Here is an 18,680-nt window from a genome sequence, read left to right on the forward strand (position 1 = left end):
CTGTGAATTCCATTTTTCAAAGCCATATTTCACTGGAACATACTGAATCTGGGAAGTTGAAGTCAGAATGTGAAGATTTTTCCCTCCTCTGTTTGCTTACTTCTATTTCTATATTTATTTTTTAATTTTTTTCCATTTAAATAATATTTTATTTTTTACAGTTGTATGTAAAGACAATTTTTAACATTCATCTTTCATAAAATTTTGAGTTCCAAATTTTCTCCCTCCCTTACTTCCTTTCCCCCTCCCTAAGACAGTCAACAATTTGATATAGGTTTTATATGTGTAATCATGTAAAACATTTCCATGTTAGTCATGTTGCAAAAGAAGAAACAGAACAAAAGGTTTAAAAACCACAAAAAAAAAAAATAAAGGAATTAAAAAATAGTATGCTTCAATCTGCATGCAGACTCCATCAGTTCTTTCTCTGGATGTAGATAGCATTTTCCATCATGAGACTTTTGGAATTGTCTTCAAGCATTGTATTGCTGAGAAGAGCTAAGTCAATCATAGTTAATCATCATACAATGTTACTGTTACTGTATATAGTGTTCTTCTGGTTCTGCTCACTTCCCTTTGCATCAGTTTATGTAAGTCTTCCCAGGTTTTTCTGAAATCTGCCTGCTTGTCATTTCTTATAGCACAACAGTATTGCATTCCATTCATATACCACGAGTTGTTCAGTTACTCCCCACTTGATGGGCATCTCCTCAGTTTCCAAATCTTTGCCACTGCAAAAGAGCTGCTATAAATAATTTTGTATATATGGGTCCTTTTTCCTTTTTTATGATCTCTTTGGGATACAGACCTAGTAGTCATCATTCTTCATTCAACCATTGGATAAAGGGATATGCACAGTTTGATTGCTCTTTGGGCATAGCTCCAAATTGCTCTCCATATTTCTATATATATTAAAGGGATTTCCACTAGCTAAAAAAAAATATCAAGTATATTTGGCCTCCACTTCCTCTTTTCTAACTCTCTCCTAAATCCTCTCTAATTTGGCTTCCCACTTTATCATTCAATTCAAACTGTTCACTCCAAAATTTCTAGTGATCTCTTAATTGACAAATTTAACAATCTTTTATCAATCTTCATCTCACTTGACCTCTCTGCCTCATTTTACTCCTCTGATCCATTGGATACTCTCTCTCCTCTGGATTTTTTTTTATGTTCCTTTCTCTTGATTCTCCTCCTATTTATCTAGGACTGCTCAATCATTTTAGCTGGATGTTCATCCTTGCCATACCCCCTAACTGTGGGCATCACATGATGCTCTATCCTGCACTCTCTTTTATACTCTCCCAGGGGAGGGAAGAGGAAGCAAGTGAGTATTTATTAAACACCTACTATGTGCCAAGCATTGTGCTAAGCACTTTACAAATATCTCATTTTGATCATCAAGATGATGACCCTGTGAGGTAGGTGTTATTGTTATCCCTGTTTTACAGTTAAGGAAACTGAGCTTGAAAAAAGTTAAGTAACTTACTTAGGGTCTCACAGCTTGGTATGTATTTGAGGACAGATTTGAATTCTGGTCTTCCTGATTCCAGGCACAGAGTTACCTAGTTGGAAGCAGATACCATTTCTATCAGGTTCAATAATCATGTTGTTTTTCAGACATGTTTTTCAGATCTATGTCTATATCGATATCTATCTATGTAGACAGATATATATGCCTTATTCCAGATCTATATATACCTAGATATACCTTATTCTCTCTTCTAAACTCCAGCCCCACATCTCAAACTGCCTGTTGAACATTTCAAACTTGATGTCTTGTATTCATCTCAAATCCAACTTTATCAAAAATTCTTCCCAACTTTCTTAAAACATTTGAAGGCATCACTAGTCCACAAGCTATTGCAGACTAGTAACCTTAGGGCCATCCTTGATTCCTCATTCTCAGTAACCCTACACATCCAGTCATTCGCCCAATCTTGTCATTTTTACATTCACAAGAATTATCATATACATCTCCTTCTCACCACTCACATAGTCACTGCCCCAATGCCAGCTCTTACCGCTTTCCACCTAGAGTATTGCAATAACTTTCTAATTGGTCTCCCTAAACCTCCAGTCTCTATCCCCTCCAATGCATCCTCCACTCTGCTGGCACAGGGATTTTGCTACAGTGCAAGTCTGACTGTGTCACCCCTGCTCTATGAACTCCAAGGGTTCCATATTACCTTTCAAATCAAATACATAGCTCCCTTGCACTTTATGATGATCTTATGTCCTCACAACTCTGAGAGGTTAGGTGTTATTATTATCCTCATTTTACAGATGAGAAAACTGGGACAAACAGGTGAAACGAATTGCCCAGTGTCACACAGCTAGCAAGTATCAGGAGGCTAGGTTTGCATGCAGAAGTCTGATCTAGTGCTCTACAAAGTCATTTTGGTGGGGGGAGAGCCCAAATTACAGGGGGCATTCATGCAAAACCTCCTGTAGCAGGTGGCACCTGAGACAAGCTTTGAAGGAAGTAAGGGATTCTTTAAGGTAGAGGTGAGGAAGGAGTGCATTGCAGATTATGGGGAATATAGCTTGCCTTACATATCTATGGTGATTTAACATCTTCAAAGTGCTTTCACATAATTCAGTATATATATTTATTAAGCTTCTATGCTACACAGAAGGACAGTTGGGTGGCACAGTGGATAGGCTCGGAATCAGGAAGACATCCTCTTGAGTTCAAATCCCACTTCAGACACTTTGTGACCTTGGGCAAGTCACTTAACGCTTTTTGCCTCAGTTTCCTCATCTGTAAAATGAGCCAGAGAAGAAAGTGGCAAACCACTCCAGTATCTCTGCCAACAAAACCCCATATGAAGTCACAAAGAGTCACACATGACTAAAATGATTGAACAACAAAATGCTATGCAGAGTACTGTGCCAGATACTGGAAGAATGCATCTTTTTAGTGAAGGCATAGTCTCTGCCCCTACAGAGCTTACACTACACAGAAAACTATGAAATAAAATATTATTTAAGTACATAAGACAGGTGCAAAATACTAGGTAAGGTTCAAGGGAGCAAACACCAACTCCAACAAGCAGAGGAACTAGGAAAACTCCTTGGAAGGGTGGCATTTGAACTGGTTTTTGAGGAATAGGGAGAAATTCAATAGGGGAGAGGAGGAAGGTATTGCATGCATAGAATTAGCAAAGGCTCGGAGGCAAGATGTCACAAGGTATTTGCAAGGGACAGTGGACAGTCCAGCTTGTTTGGCTCATAGTGTCTATGGAGAGGAGTAGTAAGAGGCTACGTAAGCAGCATGATTTCAAGTTCCAGTAGCCCAGGCATACATCATTTCATATGATCCCCACACCAGAGAACTCTATGAGGGAGGCAGAGGAGGTATCGTCCCCATTTTAGAGACGAAGGAACTGAGGTTTAGAGATTATGACCTGGTTAGGGAGTTTCATGAGAAAGGTCTCCCACTTTCTTACTCCAGTGTTCTTTCTATGCTGCATCAGTCCCCATGGAAGAGCCCAATCTCCCCAACTTTGTCCCAGCCTTGGTAAATCCAGTCTCCTTTACCAGACTGGCAAGGTAGGGGGAAGGGCACAGTTGTCAGCATCCCTCTCCAACAGAAAGTGGGATCTGCACACTTGGGTCACCTTTTAATGACAGTTCAAAGCTGAGAGGTGGGACTTACAGGAGCATAGTCCTAGGAGACGTTTAATTATCCCCAGGCACCAGCCTTGGAAGCCTGGAGGAAGAGCTTTGAGGATGGTGAGGAGGCGCCAGGGGAACAGGGGGCAGTAAATGAGCTTTTGAAAAGTTGGCAGCAAGTCAGAGCAGCCCAAGGTACCTGAGCTGGGAACCCAGGAGTTCAACAGGGAAGCCTCTCTGTTGAGTGAGTCCCCCAAGCTGGTGGAGAGGGTGGGAGAGAGAAGGCTGACTCCTCCTCTTCTGTTCTGAAAACAAAACATTCTGTCTTCCTCCCCATCCTCCTCCTCCTCTCCACTCCCCCGCCCCTTTGAACAGTCCTGCTCCCATCTCCCTCCCTGCCTGACTACCTCTCAGTGCCCACAGGGCGGGGTGATGCCCCGCTGGAACACCAGCCCTTTTCCTGGAGGGGGGGTTGGTGCAGCCCAGAGGAGACGGCGGATCTCTGCTCTTGCCTGAACAGGTGTGCATTGCCCAGGAATGCGTACTGAGTGACTCACCAGCGCCCTCCTACCTGAGCCGGATAAAGCTGCCTCTTCTCTGCCCACCCCGATGTCTCTCTGTTCCTTTCCTCCTTTCTCTCCTCCTTCCCTCCCTCCCTCTCTGACAGTGTCGCGCGCTCTCTCTCTTTAACACACACGCACACACACTCACACATACATAGTCACACACACATACACATACTCACACACAGGAGAGCAGCTCCCAATAGCCAGGGAGGAGGGGGCAAGACAATCAGAAGCAGAGAGGACGAGACTGCAGCAAAGGTATGTCAAATCTGGCAACTCCTGCCCCACTTCTCCTAGGGGCTAGGTGCTGGGGCAGGGGAGGGGGAAAGGGAGCTGGGGTGGAAAGAGAGAGGCTAGGGGCAACAGGACTTGGCAGTGGCTGCCCCCAGAAAAGTTCCTGCAGGAACTTAGCCTAGGCGTCCAGGCATGCAGACAAGGTGGGTGGGTGGATTTAATTAGCCGCCCCTCTGTTAATTACCATCACCACCCCTCCGAGGAGAGTGAAGCTGCTGTCTAACCACTTTTCCACACCAGTGGGGGTTGGGGGATTCCCAACGGGGCTTTTGTTTCCTCTCATCCCCTTCCTGAAAGGTTGGCATTTGCCAACGCCCTGTACTCAGTGGCCCTGGCACCTTATGGCCAGTCCTGACAGTGGAATAATGACTTTCCCCAGGAAGTAATGGGGGGATGGGGGGTGGAGGGCTTCTGGAATTAAACTGATCTGGGTATTCCAGGGGGCTGTGAGCTCAAAGCAGAGGGGGAGGGGGAGGGAACAAGGAGGAAGAGGCATGGCCCCTACGCCTTGGCTCCACCAGAGAGAATAACGAACTTCTATAGGCATTGAAGTTTGCCAAGTGCTTCTCACATGGAACTGTGAGCCTTACAACAGCCCTATGGGGTAGGAGGTCCTCTGGGCATTATTAGTCCCATTTTACAGACAAGGAAACTGAGGCTCAAAGTGGTTAACTACTGGCACACAGCTAATAAGTGTCAAAAGTGGGATTTATACCCAGGGCTTCCTGATTCAAGGTCTAGCACTCTAACCATAACACCATATTGCTTTTCTGTGGTGGGGTGAGAGGGAAGGGAGAGGCGTAGCTGGCTCATTCTAGAAAGGAAGCATTGAGGAACTTTGTCACTGCAGAAAATGCAGAGATGTCCCAGGGAGCCTAGGGCTAGGGACTCTGAGCAGGCTTCCCATGGAGCTGTTTACTAAGGAATGGGAAACAGATACCGAGCCCAACTGGCCCTCCATGGGACAAGCCCAAGGGGTGCCAGAGATTGGAGGGGTCCCAATATTTGTCCCCTGATCCTTTTCTCCCCTCTGCTAAATCTCATACCTCCCCTTCTTTCAAAATCTGGTCCAGACTCACCTACTTCAAGAAGCTAATTAACACCCCCACCCTCCCCATCCCTCTACCTCTAGGTCCTTCTGATCTTTACTATAGCACCACCCGTCACCACCATTCCGGGAAGCTTGGCCCTTCCACAGTGGAGAGGATGCCCTGGTGGGTTATGTTGGTGCCTCTGGGTCTCTGTCCCTTATCCACATAGCTTTGAGCCTTACAACAGCCCAGGAGGAGGGTGGGGGGAGGCAAGGGCTGTTTCTCCTCTTCTAACTCCATTTCTGTTCTGTACTGCCCTTGTGATTCCTCAGGGCAGGGCTGGAAGTGATGAGTGGGTATCTTTAAGAGATCTAGGGGGCAGTGGGCGGGAAGTGGGGGGAAGAGAAGTTAGATTGACATGACGAAATTCCTAACTTCAACTTATGAACACAGAATAGCCTAGCATGAAGCTGGGATGTGAGGATGGAGGAATTTGGGGGTCCATGACGAACCTCCACAAATGAAGATGGAGGGTGCCTCTTTTTGGTCATCTCTTTTGTTGTTCAGCTCCATTTCCTGAGCCTATGTGGATATGAGCACCCCAACCACCGTTTCAGAGGTAGAACTAGACTGCAGCTGTGGTCTGCGAATGAAGATCCAGACAATCTGCCCAGTCTCCCCTCAAAGCCAGCCCCTCTCAGGTGGAATACTGAAGAGTAGTTCTTCATGGGGAGGGGTGGTAGTGAGGGAGTGAGGGTAAGGACAGATGATAATGTCAAGAGCCCTACCTCTAAGTACCCTTCCTAATCCCAGGGACTTCAGCCCATGTGCTAACTCCAGTGACAACTCCTGTTTCCTCTAGGATGGGATAAATACTTGTTTGCATTTCAGTGTATTCCCAACTTGGCCCCTTTCTATCTTTTTAAATCTTTTAACACATTACTCCCTTCCATGTTCTCCAAGTTATATTGGCCTACTAGTTTGTAGATTATAGGTATATGTGTGTTTGAATGTTCTATATATGGGAGAGTGAGAAGTAGCTGTCCAGGGGACCACCATTCTCATCTAGGCTGTCCTACTCAGGAAAGTAATTTAACCTAAATCTCATTGCCCACATTCTACCTGAGTAGGAACAAATTTAAAGGCCCCTACAATATAGCTAGGTGGCATAGTAGATGGAGCAGTGGGCCTGGAGTCAGGAAGACCTGAGTTCAAATCAAGCCTCAGACACTTACCAGCTGTGTGACCCTAGACAAGTCACTTAATCCTGTTTGATTCAATTTCCTCATCTGTAATAATGAACTGGAAGAAGAATTGGCAAACTACTACACTGTCTTTGCCAAGAAAACTCCAAACGGGTTCATGAAGAGTCAGACACAACTGAAAAAAAAAAATGAACACTAACAAAATATACCCAGGTTCTTTATATCAGGAAAAAAAAATCTCTTGACATACAAGTTGCATCTAGAAAATGGGTCTTTAATCAGACCAGCCCTGCCATGCCTCACCAAGTTTATTATGAGAGTCAAATGAGATAATGCCCATGAAAGGGCTCTGTAGATTGTAACAGGCAGTAGACTTGTAAAGGGTTATTGGTAAGATTTGTGGTACATCAGAAAAAACTCTGGCTTTGGCATCAGAAGTCCTGTCTCTGGGACTGACTAGCTAGGTGACTTTAGGCAAAATAGTTTACCCTTTTGAGAGTCTATAAAATAAGGTGATACAAAATATAAAATGTTTTGTTCACTTTTAAGTACCGTATCAATGTTGGTTGCTAAAGAACTTTAATTGGATGGGCTCTCTCAGGTCCCCTCCAACTCTGACATCCTGGGATCCTTGTGTAATATCGCCCGTAGGTATGTGTCTGCCTTACTTCATTATAAGTAAGGGTGGGTATGGGTGTGGCATTTCACAAACCCCATGGCTTCTAGGAAGCCGTTTCACCCCAGAGTCCACACCCTAACTGGCTCAGGGATTACCCATTCTACAATTATTTGCTCCTTTCTTACCCTTAGGCAAGGGTTTCTTTCTCCTTCCTGGTCTCTGGCCCTGTGGAGCTCCCTCTGCCTCTGGATTGGATAAAATATTAGTACAGTTATTGCAACCTCCATGACCTTTGAAGCCCTAGGACTGGTGCAAATTGAAGGGACCACTCCCATTAGACCCAAGCCCTAGTCAGACAAGAGACTGAACCTCTCTTTCTTGAATCTTCAGCCACACACCACTCACCCTTGGCCCCTGCTCTCTCGAGGGAATTCTCCCGCTGAATTATCTTAATTCATCTTTACTCTGTTGCTTTGGGCAAGTTAAGTCGCTTCATCTCTCTCAGACTTGGTCCACTTCTTTCTGAAATGGGACAATCTATTTAAAGCACTAGGCACAATGGATATCTTCATGAGATCAAATCTGAGACACTTACTAGCTGTGTGACCCTGGGCAAGTCACTTCTACCCTGTTTGCCTCAGTTTCCTCATCTGTAAAATGAGCTAGAGAAGGAAATGGCAAACAACTCACTTCAGTTTGCCAAGAAAACCTCAAATGGGATCAGACATGACTGAAAAATGACTCAACAACCATTTAAAGCACTTTTCTAACTTGAAAGGGCAATATAAGTTGTTTCTGTTATTGTTATGAAGAGGATGGACCAGAAGATTGCTCAGTTCTCTTGCAGCCCTAAGTCATATAACCGCAGGAGCTCTATCCCACAGATTAGAGCTGTATGTAACTAGGGATTCTTTCACTCAGCACAAAAACACTGGAGGGAGTTGGGGTTACAACAGCACAACCCACTGTCCAATGGTGGAAAGGACAATCAGCGTGGCATTCAGGGCAATGCCTCACCTTGTCTTGGCATCTTGGGTACCAAGCCCTATTTATTCCAAGCTTATTATATTTGGATACAGCAGATTTTGTAAGCTGACTTTATTTGGAGACCTGTTCTCAAAAAATAGATAGAAAGAGTCATTTGGATTCATAAGACTATATATTCTCAATGTGAAAAGGGGTTCTAGGAAAATGTGGTAGGGTTCTCTGATTTTCTCTTTTCTCTTAACTCTACTGACCTTGGCTCATGCCAAGTCTCTTCAGATTGTAAAATGATCTCAGACATCCCTTCTTCCCATCTACCCCCACTCTCCTGGGGCTTCCCTGATTTGCTTCTCCCATTATTTTTCTTTTTTCAAATATTTTTTCAGTTTTCCTTGATGTCTCTTGTTTTTCTACCAACTTTATTTCCAAATATGTCTCTCCCCCCCCACCCCTTCCCTTCGAGCCATTATTCATAACAAAGAATAAAAAGGAAATGAAGGGGAAGCAGATTAGTAAAAGCAACATTGGTTGACCCTAAATGTACATGTAGTGTTGCTCCATACTCATAATCTTCCACTTGCACAAAGAATTTCCTATGGTTTTTTTTTTAACAAATAAATAGTAAACAGTGATTCCCTGGATGTCTTAAGGTAAATCTTTAAGGTGGAAGAGTGAGAGTTATCACAAGAGGCTAGCCCACAATGGGGATGGCCACAGGAAGCAGAGGATGTTTCTATTGGGGTAGGAAAGACATACTCCTCTCTGTCTCTTTCTATCTCTTTCTCTGTGTCTTTCTCTGTCTCTCTCTGTCTCTGTCTCTCTCTCCCTCTCTCCCTCTCTCCCTTTCTCTCTCTCTCTCCCTTTCTCTCTCTCCCTTTTCCCTTTCTCTCTCTCTCCCTTTCTCTCTTTCTGTCTCTCTCTCTTTCTCTGTTTCTCTCTCGATCTCTCTCTTGTTCTCCCTCTTGTTCTCTCCCTCTCCTTCTCTATGTTTCTCTCTCTGTCTCTCCCTCTCTCTGTCTCTGTTTCTGTCTCTCTCTCTGTCTGTCTCTCCAATGTCTTCTCTGTCTTCCACTCTCCACTTAGGAACTGGCACAAAGGCATGTAGCAAACCCTAGGTTTCATCCTATTGGGTTAGGCCAACCATGACCAGTGCATGACGGTGCTCAATGACTGACCTGCTCTTCTTTGTCTCCCCCACCCTGGTCCCTGTATCCCACTGGTGAACCCTTGAGCAAAAACCCTCCTAGTACTGCCATTCACACTGAATGGCAGACAGCATGAACCTAGGGGATAACTGGGTAAAGGGGGTGCCCATGCCTGATGTATCCCAACCCCCACCCACTCTTTCCCAGGCCAAGCTGTGATTCAGTTGAAGCTAAGAGGGGATCAAGCCCACATGTCACAACAGGAAGATCACAGCTGGGCATGGGAGACAACAGTTTCATGAGTCTATGACCTCTCTGAGAAGAGGGACTTCCGAAAATCTCCAGAGTGACACCATTCTTCATGCTGCACCATGGGGTGCTCATGACACAGACATACAGAATGATTACTCTGGTTGTTTCAGGAGGAAGAGGATGCCCTGGCCAGGGTCATGGGCTGGTCTGCTGTTCTGGGCAGTGCTCTGTGGCAGTTTCCAAGGGAACATAGGTAAGTCAGAGAGGACCTCTCCCTGATACACCCCAGAGGACCCTGGTTGGACCCCTATCCTGTAAACATTTCTGGGGTCACTCAATGCCTTGACCAGATGGCCCACCAACACATTCTGTTTACCACTTTTCATTCATTCATTTTTCCATCCATCCAACAGGCATTTATTGAGCACCTCCTGAATACAGTTAGGCACCTTGAAAGTACAAAGTTGAATAAAGCAAAGGCCCTCCCTCTCAGGAAGTTTAAAGTCTAATAGAGAAGACAGGTATACAAATAAAGATAAGAGAGGAGTGAATGTGATAAGTGCCATAAGAGAAGAATCAGCAAAGTGCTATAGAAAGTCAGAGGAGGGGGAAAGGGAAGATCATTTGCACAATAACTGGCCCCTTCCCAAATATCTCCTAGCCCTGCATGGTCAGCTAGAAACCCTGTTACATGAAAACACCCACAGGGAAGCTTAAGATGATGTTCAGCCAAGAACACTGAGCCACCCAGCTGGCTTCCCTTCTTTCCTGGGAGTGGCTGACCCAGTGGCCTCTCCAGCTTGGGTCTGGCCTGTACCCTGACCCCATCCCTGTCTTTGACTCCTATTCCCCATCTAGCTAACCGCTGCAAAAAGGCCCTGGTGAAGAGCTGCACCGAGTGTATCCGTATAGACAAGGACTGTGCCTACTGCACTGATGAGGTAAGGACTCCCCCCACCACCTTGTCCCTGCCCACCAGGGCCTTCCTGGCATGGTGGCCTGGAGGGATAGATATGTCTTCTCACTCTCGAATACATGACAGGACCCCAATTTTCCCCCACATTCCTTCGTACAGGCCAGATCCACACTTACCATGCCCTCTATAAGACTCTGGTGCCCAGGATAGGATCTGGGGAAAGGGAAAGGGTATATGCATGCATTATATTGTCTAAAGGGAATGAGTGGACAGAGCCATAATTAGCATTTCGCATGCCTGTGGTAAGCAGAGAAAAAAAGATAGTAAAGACTAGAAGAGAGATCTCCCTAGCAAACAAGGTCCTATGGGAGAAGAGACCCTCAGTATGCCACCCATGAGAGCACTTGAGACACCTCGAGGCCACTGATAGGGAGCATGCTCCCAAGAGAGGATGTAGGGTGGGCTGGATGTAGGATGCTCACCTACAATACAAGAAAGCCTCTAGATCCCTCAGTAAGCCAGACCGCCTTCATTGTGGTTCAGGTACAGAGTTCAATCCTCTCCAGTCAGGTAGAGTTGTACCAGGGTCAGAGTCTGGCCCACCCTGCCTGGTCCCCACCTCTCCAAATGCGAGGAGGAAGATGAGATTGGGAAATAGTAGGTGAGGTGAGATAGTGGAGGAAGGTGCTGGAGTAGGTCATTTCCCTGAGCCCTGGGCCTCAAGCCCCAGAAAAAGAAAGGGATGCAATAGTATATACTCCCGAAGAGGATATAGCAGCCCAAGGTTGGGAGAGTAAAGATGATCATGCTTCCTATGTGAGGGCCCTGAGCTCTAGGTTGGCAAAAGACTGAAGTATGGGATATATGCCCCCTTGATCCAGTGTCAGGTGCCCTGCTACAAAGCCCTGGTTGTCTGGACCTAGTTACAGTTCTTAGGGAAGGTTATTGACTGAAAACCAAGACCAAATGTGTGGATGGAGAAATAGGTGAGGGTGCAAGAGATGTTGAGAACTATCCTATCCCCTTTTCCATTCTTCCACTGACTAGACTTTCAAGGACCGTCGCTGTAACACTAGAGAGGAACTGCTGGCCATGGGCTGTGAGGCTGGAAGTGTGGTCTTCAAGGAAAGTAGCTTTCGGATCACAGAGGTGAGAGCCAGGGATGGGTGTTCAAGTGAGGTCACACACTAGAAATAAGGAATCATATCCTCAGAGGCAACTAGGTGGCACAGATGGGTGAGAATGACAGATAAAGTCTAAAGACCTGAGTTCAAATTCTACCTTAAATATTTCCTACCTCTTATGACAAGCCATTTCACCTCTTGACTTCAATTTTCCCATATGTAAAACAGAAGTCATGATAAATAGCACCTACCTTTTTCTTAGGGTTTTTTTTTTTACATAAGACTTTTTTGAGATGATGAAGAAACCAAGTCTGGTAGAAGAAGCACTGGCCCAGGGAGTAAGGAAACATTAGGCCTAGTCTCAGGCTCTGTTACTAATTGGTCAGATGACCATGGGCAAGTCATTTCCATTCTCTGGATCCAAGTTTCTCCATCTGTAAAATGGATTAGAAAAGAACACTGGAACTGAAGCCAGGCGACCCAGGTTTGAGCTCAGCTCTGCTCCTCGTTGCCAACGTGACCTTTCTGGACCCTTGTTCCATAACTGACATTCTATAGCTTTTTAGAGGCCCCTGGGCAGTTTTCCATAGGGACCAGAGAAGGGGTGAAGTGGAGAGTGCTCATCCATAGGAAAGGAGGGGGTCACTTGGAGCTGGGTGCAGAGAAGGAGGTGGGGCCAATGTGAGAGAGAGTGATGCCTGCTGGAATGGCAGAAGCCAGGCTACCAGGGAGAGATGCTCAAGCCATGTGTCTCCCTCTTGCTGCAGCACACATACCTAGTATGTCTATACGTGTGTGTATACGTATGTGTGTGCATATATACATTATACATTTGTACCCATCTATACACATGTCTATATGTGTTCTACTTGGCAGCATACCGAGATCGATACCACCCTAAAGAAGAGCCAGGTGTCCCCCCAAGCCATACAGTTGCAGCTGAGGCCTGGCGAGGAGCAAAGTTTTGAGTTTCAAGTGTTTGAGCCCCTTGAGAGCCCCGTGGACCTGTATATTCTCATGGACTTCTCCTACTCCATGTCTGATGATCTGGCTAACCTCAAGCAAATGGGCCAAAACTTGGGTATGTCAGGGCACCTGGAAGCAAAGGCAGGATAAGAGTCACCGCTAAGGCCAGGCACATCCCCAGGAAGCCAGGCCACTGGCAGTATGTCCAGCTGTTTCCTTCCCTTGCTATGGAAATACAGACCATGCATGGGCATGTGTTCCCTGGGGTTACTGTGCCCTCCCTACTCTTTTCCCTCAAGGGTGTCAAAGGATTGCCAGTAGAGCCAGTCTCCTTGAGTATGTCTCCTTGGTATCCAGGATGGGGGTTTGTAGGATCCCAAATCTTTAGCCGTAGCCCATTGTCCTGATGGAGATGAGGGTCAGGGTTCTGTCCAAGGGAGTTCCCTGTCCCCTCTTCACTGTCCTCTATCCCTAGCTGGGGTCTTGAGCCAGCTCACGAGTGACTACACCATTGGCTTCGGCAAGTTTGTGGATAAAGTCAGCGTCCCACAGACAGACATGAGGCCAGACAAGTAAGTGAGCCTACCCTGAGAATTCTACCACTTGGTACAAGTTCAGTTAAGATTGGGGGAGGAACTATTCACTGCCTTTGCTAATCCTACCACTGATCCCTGGACTATAAGGTGGTCCAGGTCCCTAAGCAGGTGGTACATGGGCAGACCCACCCTACTCCTACCCCATCCAGTCAGATCAGTCACAGCGGTGCATCAACATGGACTCTGCTAGAAAGGAATCTGCCAGTGAGGTGGCAGCCCAGCGCTAGTCAAAGGAGAGGGTGAAAGAGAGCTCCTTCCCTCATCTTGGCATCTTCAAACAAAGCCTCAGTTGTCCCATAATAGTTAGAAATCAGATTGAATGAGGCCCCACTGGCTATGCGGGACAAGGAAGGGGCAAAGGGGCATGATATCTCCAATTCCCATGTACCCAAATGGAGAAAGAAATAAGGAAGGTTGTTGGAACTAAAGGAGGGGACTTCTTTACTGAGAAGGGAAGAGACATAAAGATGTGGTACCATCTCCTACCTGATGACTCTGTCCTCCCCACCCCAAGGTTGAAGGAACCCTGGCCCAACAGTGACCCGCCCTTCTCATTCAAGAACGTGATCAGCTTGACAAAAGATTTGGAAGAATTCCGGAACAAGCTGCAGCGGGAACGAATCTCAGGCAACCTGGATGCGCCCGAAGGTGGCTTTGATGCCATCCTGCAGACAGCTGTGTGCACGGTAGGCCCGGTGTGGATGCTGCCAGCCTGTGTATGCCTATCCCATCCCCCTCTCTGCTAGGGGGCCAGTGCTTCAGAGCACAGGGGGTTTCTTTCTCCGAATACCAGTCTGAGTGACCGAGAGGCCCCTTCTTACTCTCTGGGCCTCTTTGGGAACAAGGGAAACACAGAGCATCATTGTGTAGGTGGTGGGGAGGTCTCAAAAGCCTGGGATGCACAGAGAGATTTCAAGAGGGTCTGTGAACTTGGAACTTGTAATATTTTCTAAATTTATCTCATATTTGTTTTACTTATTTTTTGTTACATTTTAAGCTCCAAATTGTCTCTCTCCTTCCCTCCCAACCCCTCATTAGAGAGGTCCAACATTTGATATAGATATATATGTGGAATTATACAATATATGCTGCTATAGATCAGTTCTTTCTCTGGAGGTCATAAGACCTTCATAGTTGATTTGAATGTTCATAGCTTAGCCATTTGCAGTTATTCTTAGTACAATATTGCTGTTACTATATCCAGTGCTTTCTTGGTTCTGCTTGTTTCACTCAGCATTGTTGCATGCAAGTCTTTCCATATTTTTCTAAGCTCAACCTGCTCATCAGTTCTTACAGCACATTAGCATTGCATCAGAAACTTGTAGTATTTGGATAACTGTATTTTAATAAAACTGGCTTCCTTTGTAATCTTGCATATTTCATTTTATGTATTTAAAAACATTATTACAAGAAGGGGTTCATAGGCATCAACAGAATGCCAGAAGAATCCATGACACAAAAGAAATGAAAAATTTCTGCTCTGATAGGAAGGATTCTAGGGGCGATGGGCAGGGAGTAGTCTCAGGTAGTGCCCAATCTGGTCTCCAATCAAACCCTATCACTTTTGTCCTGAGCTGGATGGTTTGAAAAACTGTTAACTGAGCTGACAACATAACCCAGGGGATAGAGTACCAGATCTTGGGTTTGAAGTTTGCCTCAAGAGAGAAGAAAACAAGCACTTATTAAAACACCTACTATATTCCAGGCACTGTGCTAAAGTCTTTTACAAGTATTATCTCATTTAATCTTCACATCAGTCCTGAAAGGTAGATGCTATTAATACTCCCACTTTACAGTCGAAGAAACTGAGTCAGACAGACTTGCCCTGCCCTGGATCACACAGCTTGTAAGTAACTGAGGTTGAATTTGAACTCAGGACTTCCTGACTCCAGCCTTCTTATTAGCTGGTATGACCCTGAGTATTAAATTACTTAACCTCTCTCAGCATCAGTTTCCTCAGATGTAGAATGAGGAGATAATGCATTAAATTATTTAATTCCCACAACAACTCTGTAAGGTAGACAGTAGTATCCCAGCTTTAAAGATGGGCAAAACTTGGAGCAGTATGTTATCACATTTCATTGTCATATCAATCCTGAGAGATAGGTGCTATTATTATGTCCACTTTACAGTAGAGAAAACTGAGTCAAACCATCAGTTAAGTGACTTGCCCAGAGTCACACAGCTAGTAAGTATCTGAGGCTGAATTTGAACTCAGAACTTCCTGACTCCAGGCCCTGTACTATCCACCTAGCTCGCTAGCTATATGGCTTCTCCTGTCTTCTAACACTTGTACTGTAAAGTGTTCAACTAAATAAGAGATGGATGATTCCCACTATCTGAGAGATACAGGGGCATTCATTCATGTGGCAGCAAGCAAGCGGGGCTTGCTTCAGGACTGTTCTGGAAGGCCGAAGAGGGCACCTTTAAATAGGTATGCTTCTCTTTACCCTCCCCAGAAGGAAATTGGCTGGAGGAAAGACAGCACCCACCTGCTGGTGTTCTCCACAGAGTCGGCCTTCCATTATGAGGCAGATGGTGCCAACGTGCTGGCAGGCATCATGAAGCGGAACAATGAACTTTGCTACCTGGACTCCACGGGCACATACACCCAGTACAATCAGCAGGACTACCCATCAGTTCCCACCCTGGTGCGCTTGCTTGCCCAGTACAATATCATCCCCATCTTTGCTGTCACCAACCACTCCTACAGCTACTATGAGGTATGTGGGGGGGAGGGGGGGGAATATGTATGTGTGTCTGTGTGCTTGTGCACACATGTATAGGAGTCCTGAGAGCAGAACCATTCCCAAAACCTTCAGGGATTGTTGTAGGTTCCTGCCTCATTAGAGATACCATATGTCTCTTTTCCCTGAGTTCCCAAGTTTAAAAAAATGTATACTAATATTAAGCTTGTGATCAGCTAAGACTCCCAGATCTTTTTCAGTGGGTTGGACTAAGTAATCACTAAGGCTCTTCTCAATCAGCAGGGACTATTATTCTATGTCTTATTCATCCTCCTCATCATCTTTTTCTCATTTCTTTTTTTTAAAACAGAAGCTGCATACCTATTTCCCAGTCTCTTCTCTGGGCTTGTTGTATGAGGACTCTGCCAACATAGTGGAACTACTTGAAGAGGCCTTTTATGTAAGGGGCTTGGGGTTAGGAGAGGAACTTGGAACTTTGGGACCTGAGAGGGAGACCTGTGGCTGAGAGTAGGGCCACATAGCACATGGCTGGACAGGGTCAGGGGCTCAGAGTTAGGGTCAAAGATGGGGGTTGAGGGTAAGGTCATAAATTTCACCCTCATTCTCATTCCTAGCTACTTCTCCTTAGAAAAAGTCCTTGTGCCAAGCTGATCCTCTGTCTTTGAAGGACTGACACTCAGCTCCCTGCAGGGCTAGTCTTACTCATGCCACTTCCAGTCTAATGATGTAAAGTCTGGAACCCAGGGGTGTGATAGCATTCAAAGACAGCTACCCCCACCTCACCTCCCACCCCCAATCTCTCTTGCCTCGAGGGAGATTCTGGAACCTACCAAAGGTACCATGTAGGCTCCTATGGTATGTCATCTCTGATCAACAATGGAGTCTTCTGTTTTCTGTGGGTGATTAGGAATATTATTGATAAAGATAAATGTGTAATCACTGTGTGTGCAAAGAGAACTGGAGAGTGTCAGGGAGTGAAGCAACTTGGGGCCCAAGTGGCCAGAATCTCCCTGCCTTTGAAGAAAAAAGATAGGGAGGGTAAAGAATCAGTCACTCTCTATCAATAAAGACTTAATTAGAGGGCAAAAAGAGGGTTGTTCCTAATCCTACTATCTGTTATATCTCCCCACCAGCGTATCAGGTCCAACTTGCATATCACAGCGCTGAATGCCCCTCGGGGTCTACGGACTGAAGTTACCTCCAAAAGATACGAGAAGACAAACACAGGGTCTTTCCAAATCAAGCGTGGGGAAGTGGTATGTTTCCATTGGGGCTGGCATGTGAGAAACCTGCTGACCATAGGGTTAGGGCAGGGATTTATTATAGACTCAGACCCTAATAAGGAGTCACAGGTTTCTTTCCTGAATGATGTCAAGTTATTTTCCAGGATTGGAGATAGATCAAGTGGTCCTTTTCCCCCAACCCAACTTCAGAGAACCATGAGCAATTTAGGCAGAATGGAATATCTCTAAGAAGCCAGAATAAGAGTATGCAGGGGCTCCCTTTTCTCTAGAAAAAGCCCAAACAGTCCATATGTACCTGCCCCCATTGACCTCTGGGGGATGGAAACTTTGGCTCATGGGGCTCTGCTATTACAGGGGACTTACCAGGTGCAGCTGAGGGCTGCAGAGCAAGTGGACGGGCGACACGTGTGTCAGCTATCTCTTGAGGATCAGGCAGGCAAAATCCATCTAAAGCCCTCTTTCTCTGATGGACTCAAAATTGATGCCAGCATCATCTGTGATGTGTGCCCTTGTGAGCTGGTAGGTAGTGAGCACTGTCAAACCAGAATAATGTTTGGAAAAATGACCCATGGAGCTGAGAGGAGGGGAGGGTGGGGTGGGATTCAGTGACCACAGTTCACATGGGGGATGGGGACACTACCTGTTGCCACCCTGGCTCTGGGCTTGGTTCCTGCAGGAGAAATACCATTCAAGGCAGGCAGGCAATCAAGTCTCATGAAAGGGTGACACCCCAATCTTTTACAGCAAAAGGAGCCTCTGTCAGCCAAATGCAACTTCAATGGAAACTTCACATGCGGGCACTGTATATGCAAGGAAGGCTGGTGAGTACTAGGAGTGTTGGGGCAACTGGGGGCCCAGGTTCCTAGAGTTACCTTGCCTTTGATAAAAAGAAGATTGGGAGGGCAGAGTCTGTGACTCCAAGGGGTCTCAACGCTGGAAGCACCAAGACGTGCCAGACAAAGGAGTGAAGAGAGGGACGGAAGGGGGTTGGGACTGGGAGAGAGCAGAAAGGGACCTGCTCCTCCAACAATCGGCCTTTCCCTGGCCCCTCCCAGGAGTGGTAAAGCTTGTAACTGCTCCACGGGCTCCCAGAGTGACACGAAGCCTTGCATACGGGATGGGGAGAACAAGATTTGCTCAGGGCGAGGAGAATGCCAGTGTGGGCGCTGTGTATGCTACGGAGATGGACGCTATGATGGCCAGTTCTGCGAGTACGACAATTTCCAGTGTCCGAGAACCTCAGGCTTCCTGTGTAATGGTAAGTGGGGGTCAAGGGTGAGGCTGGAGATCAGAATAAAAAAAAGGGATATCTCCCTCATCTATAATCAGTTTCATTCATGCTTCTTCCTTTCTCCTTCTTTCCTCCACTTTTTTCCTTCCCTTCATTCCTTCCTTCAATCAATACGTCAACG

General features: G+C 46.0%; 1 protein-coding gene and 1 long non-coding RNA gene across 7 annotated transcripts in view; one reads left to right on the top strand and one right to left on the bottom strand.

The window, feature by feature from the left end:
* Positions 1 to 443: 443 nt before the first annotated feature.
* On the bottom strand, positions 444 to 3,546 carry LOC140528159 (uncharacterized). Its single transcript, XR_011975096.1, has 2 exons — positions 1,490 to 3,546; positions 444 to 731 (listed from the first exon to the last, which is right to left on the bottom strand). It is a non-coding gene; the product is annotated as an uncharacterized lncRNA (long non-coding RNA).
* Positions 3,547 to 4,022: 476 nt separating this feature from the next.
* ITGB4 (integrin subunit beta 4) overlaps positions 4,023 to 18,680 on the top strand; it is a 45,629-nt gene continuing 30,971 nt past the window's right edge. For 5 of the 6 annotated variants that reach the window (XM_072645717.1, XM_072645719.1, XM_072645720.1 and 2 more), the window contains exons 1-13: positions 4,145 to 4,442; positions 9,885 to 9,967; positions 10,573 to 10,655; positions 11,678 to 11,779; positions 12,631 to 12,835; positions 13,196 to 13,292; positions 13,831 to 14,002; positions 15,776 to 16,039; positions 16,374 to 16,463; positions 17,158 to 17,280; positions 17,623 to 17,787; positions 18,013 to 18,089; positions 18,324 to 18,526. In XM_072645717.1, coding sequence (XP_072501818.1) covers positions 9,895 to 9,967; positions 10,573 to 10,655; positions 11,678 to 11,779; positions 12,631 to 12,835; positions 13,196 to 13,292; positions 13,831 to 14,002; positions 15,776 to 16,039; positions 16,374 to 16,463; positions 17,158 to 17,280; positions 17,623 to 17,787; positions 18,013 to 18,089; positions 18,324 to 18,526 — 1,654 coding nt within the window. In that variant the 5' untranslated portion in view covers positions 4,145 to 4,442; positions 9,885 to 9,894. The other variant, XM_072645718.1, reaches the window with a different exon arrangement.

Source organism: Notamacropus eugenii, chromosome 2 (assembly GCF_028372415.1).
Source record: "Notamacropus eugenii isolate mMacEug1 chromosome 2, mMacEug1.pri_v2, whole genome shotgun sequence".
NCBI lineage: Eukaryota > Metazoa > Chordata > Mammalia > Diprotodontia > Macropodidae > Notamacropus > Notamacropus eugenii.